The sequence below is a fragment of the Xenopus laevis genome, chromosome 7L (assembly GCF_017654675.1).
Source record: "Xenopus laevis strain J_2021 chromosome 7L, Xenopus_laevis_v10.1, whole genome shotgun sequence".
NCBI lineage: Eukaryota > Metazoa > Chordata > Amphibia > Anura > Pipidae > Xenopus > Xenopus laevis.
The window spans coordinates 139,164,050-139,172,082 of record NC_054383.1 but is presented as its reverse complement, the minus strand read 5'-3'; the positions used below and the strand labels follow the sequence as shown (position 1 = coordinate 139,172,082).

Genomic DNA, 8,033 nt, shown 5'->3' with positions numbered 1-8,033 from the left:
CTCCAGATTGTCATTTCAGCCGTCTAGTTGCTAGGGTGTAAATTTCCCCTAGCAACCATGCATTGATTAGAATAAGAGACTGGAATATGAATAGGAGAGGCCTGAATAGAAAGATGAGGAATAAAAAGTAACAATAACAATACATTTGTAGCCTTACAGAGCATTTGTTTTTTAGATGGGGTCAGTGACCCCCATTGAAATCTTGAAAGAATCAGAAGAAGGGAAATAATCCATAAACTACAAAATAAATGAAACGAAGGCCAATTGAAAGATTAGAATTAGCAGTTCTATAACAAAGGTGAAGCCTGTGTCCCATTGGGCCTAAGAGAGACAAGAGAATTGCACTGAGTGGCACTTGGGATCAGTTGGGGCAATTTCCCAGGTAGCAGAATAAGTGGGGTGAGGGGCAGGAAGTACCAATATTGCCCTCTAGCGGCCAGACACTTCCACAGGCACTTGCATCCCCAATACTACAGCAATACCACAAAGTCCCGCCTCTTAAAGCTATGGAGGAGGAGCCAAACTAGAAGCCTTTGCTGCGTCCATAGGCAGCACAATGGAAGCTTTCGGTTATCGAGCGAGCCGCCATATTGGTACACCCTTAGAACAAAAGAAGGAGCATCCATTCCCAGTGTATCGCAAGTGGATATTGTCAGTAAGGGCTGGGTACACGCAGCAGCTACAGGGAGCTGAATTTCCGCCATAGCGTTACCAAAGTGGATATAGGAGAACGGATCATTTATTTTCTTTGAGTTTGGGTGCACCAATATGTCTGTCTCCCGCCTGTGACTCGCCAGCCACCAGTAGCACCATGGAACCTGCCGGCCGCAGAGGAAAGCCCAAAGGGAAGGAAGCCGCTAATCGGCAGGAGAAAGCAAAGCAGAAATCAGCCCAACAAGAGCTAAAGCAGCGCCAGAGAGCGGAGGTAAGTTCCGGGAACGCCGCCATTATGGTCCTCCTAGGAAGAGACCCCCGTGCGTCAGCCATACTGCTCTATCTAGCTGAGTGATGTGGGCGGAGCCTTGTAGAGCCGTCAGACGGGTGCTGCAAGATGGCGCCACGTTTGTATCGGAGCGGCTGATTTTCTGTGAGTGGAGAAAAGATGGCGGGGTCGGGGCACGAGAAAATGAAGTATCGCGGTGTTTCAGCAGTTGCTGTTCTTTTGGGCCTGTCGTGACTGTTTTTAGTTTGTTTTGGCTTCAGTAGTCTGTAAATAGATATGTATAAAAAGAACAGAGGCGCCAATAAAAGGATATAAAGGAGTTTAAAAACCAAAACTTGGTAATGAGAGGAGGCAGTAGTGGACTTACCTCCTCCAGACACATAACGACTGTAATTAAGTAGTCACAATTTATTAACGAACTCCAATCAGTACAACGCGTTTCACGGGCTCAGACCCACTTCTTCTTATGTTTATTGCCTGAAGAAGTGGGTCTGAGCCCGTGAAACGCGTTGTACTGATTGGAGTTCGTTAATAAATTTTGACTACTTAATTACAGTCGTTATGTGTCTGCTTGGAGGAGGTAAGTCCACTACTGACTCCTCTCATTACCAAGTTTTGGTTTTTAAACTCGTTTATATCCTTTTATTCTTTTGGCGCCTCTGTTCTGTTTATACAATACTAAGTCCACCCTGGGTGGAGGGTTGATACCCTTTTTCTATCTACAGAGAGCGACTTCTTAATCCTGAGTGGGGTCAGGACAATCTCCCCACCTGCCTTTATAGTGGTTGCCTATTGGTAACTTGGTTTGTGAGTATATGTTATCTACTCTTATTTCATTATCCCTTACCAATACATATTACACTATTGGGGCTCTTGGTGTTCCTTTTGTTTATACATATGTGTTCCTCACAGTCAGGGAGAGACATAGAGACATATAGAGACTGTTCCTCACAGCAGCTCCAGACTGGGAGTCACAATAGGCCCTGACATTTCAACTACCCAGAGGCCCAGTCAGCCCCCAGCTGCCCACTAAATAGTGTCTGTGGCAACTTCTAGCCGCCCCTGTGCCATTTGCCAGAAGCCACAGATTGTCAGTGTTGTCTCATTGGCCTCTCCGTGTGTCACACAGCGTCTCCCTCTGAGGGGTCTCTACAGAGATGCCCCGCCCCTTGCCCAGACTTATATAGAGAAGTTCCACTTACTGATTGGTGCAAATACTGTGACGTCACTTTCCCTATGAGTAAGCCCCTCCCATAATCCTGTGCAATATGTCTGCCATGGCGACTGGTTGTTTGATGAAGTAAATGAGGCCCCTCCCACACACGGGCACATTAAACTGCTCATATCGCTCCTTTAGACTCATTTACAGCTTCTCTGCCCGTGTGTGGGGCTTCTGACGGGTCTGACAGAGCGATATTAAATGAGAAGGAAAGCTAAGAAGGCATTTTATTGCCAATAGATTAGCTGCAATAGTGCAAGCTAGAATGCTATATTTATTCTGTAGAATGTTTTACCATACCCGAGTAAAAAGCTCTAGAAACTCTCTGTTTGTTTAGAATAGGAGCTGCAGTATTAATGTGGTGTGACATCACTTCCTGCCTGAGTCTCTCCCTGCTCTGGGCTCAGATTACAGCAGAGAAGGGAGGGGGGGGGAGAGGAGCAAACTGAGCATGCTCTTGCCCAGGGCAATGAGGTTTAAGCTGAAAACAGGAAGTCTGATACAGAAGCCCATGAGTACACAATAGAAGGAAAGAAATGCTGTGTTTCTTTTGACAGGGGACTCAGAGCAGCACTACTTTGGGGGTTTACTGGTATATTTAGATGGACCTTTTTGATAAGGCTTACTTAGTTTTTACCTTTCCTTCTCCTTTAAGCTGCTCATACACACGGACATCCACATTGGGCTCATGTAATGGCGGGTCCTAGTGCCCAATGAGCAGCTCATAATGCAGCCAATACGGATCACATCTAAACGAGTGGTTCACCTTTAAGATAACTTTTATTATGTTATAGAACCCCAAATTCTAAGCAACTTTTCAATTGGTTTTCATTATTTATTTTTTATAGATCTATAGTTATTTGTCTTTTTCTTCTGACTCTTTCCAGCTTTCAAACGGGGGTCACTGACCCCATCTAAAAAACAAATACTCTGTAAGGCTACAACTATATTGTTATTGTTACTTTTTATTCCTCATCTTTCTATTCAGGCCTCTCCTATTCATATTCCAGTCTCTTATTCAAATCAGTGCATGGTTGCTAGGGGAATTTGGACACTAGCAACCAGATGGCTGAAATAGGAAACTGGAGAGCTGCTGAATAAAAAGCTAAATAAGTCAAAAACCACAAATAATAAAAAATGAAAACCAGTTGCAAATTGTCTCAGAATATCCCTCTCTACATCGTATAAAATGTTATATCAGGTTGAGTGTGTGGGCACAGTATTTGGCAGCGTTTGGGGCCCTTGGACGGACTTCCTCGGATCAATATCTGGCAGAAAATCATCCCGATGTTGTTTGGTCAGATTTAATATTCCTGTTGGGTCGATGACTGTGTCAGTTCATTAATGTGACCCTCAATCCAACCGCCCATATTCTTATTGTGACCCGCTCATTGCACCCTAGGGGCACCTCACATCAATCCAATATGGCTGCCTGAATGTGGGCAACTCAGGGAGAGATGCACTCGCTTGTCACCTCCCTATACACACAGATTCATGTATTCATGCTCATTGCATTCAATTGTACAACCAATATCTGGAAACTCCCAGTGTACATTCATTATATATATATATATATATATATATATATACATACATATATATATATATACACAGATTAGCCACACATCAGTACAGCAGGAACCCCAGGCCCTGACACCCGACCCATCTATACAGCAGGGTCCCTGGGCACAGAATTAAGCCTGACCAGTCTTTGGGGCAATTAATGTTGTAGCCACAAGCAAACCTCAGATCTCAGTGGATGCTGGGACTTGTAGTTCTTTTCATCTGCTGGGGCCACAAGTTTCATAGCCATGTATGTAGTACTGAGAGGGTTAATCACTTCCCCCCAGTACTGACATTTAATGCCCCTCCACAGGCACTTTAAGTCGTCCCCCCACACTGATTGTACCTGCACAGACTGTCTCCCCTGGTACTGATAGGGTTAAAGCGGTTCTTCACCTTTAAATTAACTGTTAGTATGATGCAGAGAAGGATATTATGAGACAATTTGTTTTCTTTTTTTATTATTTGTGGTTTTTGACTTATTTAGCTTTTTATTCAGCAGCTCTCCGGTTTGCAGTTTCAGCCATCTGGTTGCTAGGCTGCAAATTACCCTAGCAACCATGCACTGATTTGAATAAGAGACTGGAATATGAATAGGAGAGGCCTGAATAGAAAGATGAGGAATAAAAAGTAGCTATAACTATACATTTGTAGCCTTACAGAGCATTTGTTTTTTAGTACGGGGTCAGTGACCCCCATTTGAAAGCTGGAAAGAGTCAGAAGAAGAAGGGAAATGATTTAAAAAGTATAAAGAAATAATGAAGACCAGTTGCAATGTTGCTTAGAATTAGCCATTCTGTAACATATTAAAATGAACTTAAAGGTGAACCTCCCTTTTAATACCCCCACATGTTACCTGCGCAGTTTATTCCTGTTTGTCCCCCCAGTAGTGAATGAGTTAATAGCCGCCGCAGACTGACTGACCTGCCTGGAAACAAACACGTGTCACGCAAGTCTCCTTTACACATCAGATGTTTATTATAGGGGGGGGGGCAGATTTGGCAAATGGAAACATTCAGCAGATAAAGGAGCGCTGTGATTGGCTGCCAGTGCAACTCTGTGTGACAGTATAATAGTGGGACAACTGAGGGGCAATAAGGTGCTGAGGGGGTGTAAGTAACATAAGAGGGAAGAAGCAAATGCAGTTCAGAGACTCACTGATATGTCCCATGAGCCTCTCTGCCCCTGTGCTGGGATTGGCTGGGCACCTTTCAGTAGTGAAGTCCTTCTCTCCAGGGAAGAGATATATGTGGATATAGGTGCCCTCTATTTGCCACGGGCACCTCAGGAGTAGATGGTCAGTTTGAGCCACTCGGGCATCCGTACCTGCACTTGCCCGGTGTTCTCCCTATCGAGGGCTTTAAAGGCACGGTACATGGCATCCAGTCGGACCAGGGCACTGATGAAGCTGTCGAAGTTGATGTTGCCGCTCTCGTCGGCGTAGCGCCGTGCCAGCAGGACATGCAGTTGGTCGTGGAGGTCGAAGCCGGCGGCCTTTAGTGCCCCTGGGAGCGCTTGGCAGTTGATGTACCCGGAGCGTTCGGTGTCGAACTGTTTGTAAATACACTGCCACTTCTTGATGTTGTTCCACAGGTACTTGAACTCCTCGAAGCCCAGTTTGCCTGTGCCGTCACTGTCCATGATGGCCACCATGCTGCGGCACGTATCAATACTGAATCCGCTGGTCTTCAGGTCCTGGTGTTTGGCCACCACCTTGTCCAGCACGTTCTTCAGCTCGTCGGCATTCACCTCCATGTCCTCCCCCGCCAGCTGCTTAAACAGGCGCCGAAACTGACGCTGCTCATCGTTCTCGTTGGCCTCTTGCTGGTAGACATTGGCCACAGGCACGGGTGGGGGTGCTGGCTTGTAGTTGGCAATCACTTCTCCTATAACATTGAGAATTCCTCCCAGAATCCCTTGCCCACCGCCACCTCCACCGGCACCTGCAAAAAGTTTCCCGGCTCCACCTTGTCCGGATCCTCCACCGGCCAGGCTTCCGATTGCCCCTTGCAGAAACTTGCCAGCCCCTCCTCCTTGGCCACCTGCAATGCTACTGATTGCCCCCCCAATGATATTCCCGACACCTCCTTGGCCACCGCTGGCACCTCCTTGGCCACTAGCGATGCTGCCAATCGCCCCCTTCAGAATATTCCCGACACCTCCTTGGCCACCGCCACCTCCTTGTGCACTAGCGATGCTGCCAATCGCCCCCTTCAAAATATTGCCGACACCTCCCTGCCCACCGCCGCCACCTCCTTGCCCACTTGCCGGGTTGAAGCCCATGTTGCTCAACTGCTTCATCAGAAACATCTTGTGTCCTTAGTGGAAACGGCCACTGAGAATTAGGTGGGTCTCCTTGCAGAGGATGATGGGAGAGTGGAAGAGCTGTGTCCTTTGTAGAGGCACTTGGATCTCCTGGTAGAGGTGGGTGCAGCAGGGGGTCTCGTTGGTGGTAGAGGTAGGTGGGTGGGTGCAGCTGGGGAGTCTCTGGTAGAGGAAGGAGAGCAGCCGGGGGGAGTCCCAGTCGGAGCTCAGTCAGTCTCACACAGTCGGTGGGGAGAGGAGGACAGAAACATTGAGTCAGAATGTGCTCCACCCAAACAGGATCAGCCAATGGGCGGCCCCTCCTAATCCTCCCAAATTGTCTGCCAGGGAAATACTGAATCCAGATGAAAGAATGTGATATTGTGTGTGGGGCCCTGGGTGTATTGTGCAGGAGCCTTAGGCACGAAGTGTTAAACCAGTTGTCTCCTGTGTTCCTAGGGGCCACACCCAGATTATATAAAGGGCCACACATACACCATAGCACTGTACCACTCAGTAGCCACATGTGGTGCAGCAATATATACAGGCACTGGGCACAAGAGCTAGCAATCCACAACTTTATACATGGGGAGCTGAGTGTGGGGAAGGGCAGGGGTGCTGCATGTATATCTCTGTAGGTGTTGGCAGTGAGCCCCCCCCCTGTTGCTGGAGGGAAGGGTTAGTGGTTACACACAATCTGCCCCCTCCCCCCCCAGTCTATTACTCAGACACATGAGAAAGGAATGTGGGCGGGGGCATCAATTGCCAAGGATACTCTGCCCCCAGGGGCAATCCCAGCAAGTAAGAGATTAACCCTTTATAGGCAGGAACGTGGGACTGAGAATCCACAACCTGCCCCTCCCTCTGATCACACAGAGAGGTCGCTCATATTATTGCCCCGGGGCAGGTGCTGCAGGTTGGGGCAGATCTAGAGCCACTGCTTCTACAGTGATTTCTACCTGCCCCCGTCTTATATGGGATATACCTGTGAGCTGGAGCTGCCATACTGCACATAACAATATCAGGCTGTTTTACCCTCCCCCAGTGATTGTGCTCAGGACACCAGGTGATGGGTGAGGACAGGAATCAGAGCAGTTTTGCCCCGGGGCAAGAGACCGGTTGGGTTTCAAGTTTCGCTCGTTCCTTAGATTTTACTTACCTGCCCCACCCAACCCTCCTGCCCTTCTCTAAATCCTCATTTACCAACCCCCGGCCCTGGGTCACACCCTGCACCTCTCACCTGTGCCACCTACTCTGCCTGACAGTATCTTCTCTAGAGTGCAAGCTCCAAAGGCCACAGATGCCCCACTGCTTGTTTATAATAACAAAACGGTATTGTGTATGTTGGCCAGGGGGCACCTCTGTATAAAGGGGCACTACCATGTGTGAGGGATGTGCAGTTGAGGGGCAGTATGGCAGCTCCCAGTGACAGGCAAATAAATGCAGAATTGCCCCATCCTTGGTGTGTGGGTGAGACTGGCAGCCGGGCCCTGATTTCTAGATGGGGAGGGTTTCCTGCCGCCCCAGTGATTTGGCACCAACTGAGTTTCCTTCCTACCGTGGTCGCTGCTTCCTGCCCTTGTTATTTACTGGCACCTAGCAACCACATAGCAACCACATAGCAACCGCCCACATCTGCTCTTTGGCTGAACGAGATTGTTTCAGCCAGGGGTTGTTTTTTTTTGTGTGCGAGTGCTTTATAAATACATTCCCCCGAATGTATGTGAGTGTTAGATATAAACCAGCAGTTTCCACTCAGTAATCACGCACTGCTGGGAGTTGCAGGCAGCTATAATGCAGTGCTAGAGCATAAGGTGCCGGGAGTGGCATTTAGCTATTATGCAATTGTAGAGCAGAAGGTGTCGGGAGTTGCAGGTAGGTATCATGCAGTGCTATAGCATAAGGTGCTGGGAGTTGCAGGTAGCAATCATGCAGTGCTAGAGCAGGGGGTGCCGGGGGTTGCAGATACAGTGGTGTGAAAAACTATTGGCCCCCTTCCTGATT

At 48.1% G+C, this 8,033-nt stretch overlaps 1 protein-coding gene across 1 annotated transcript; it reads right to left on the bottom strand.

The window, feature by feature from the left end:
* Positions 1 to 4,681: 4,681 nt before the first annotated feature.
* Positions 4,682 to 6,215, bottom strand: capns1.L (calpain, small subunit 1 L homeolog). The gene is given in 1 exon segment (NM_001094441.1): positions 4,682 to 6,215. A coding segment is annotated over 1 exon segment (999 nt). The 5' UTR covers positions 6,009 to 6,215; the 3' UTR covers positions 4,682 to 5,009.
* Between the last annotated feature and the right edge of the window lie 1,818 nt (positions 6,216 to 8,033).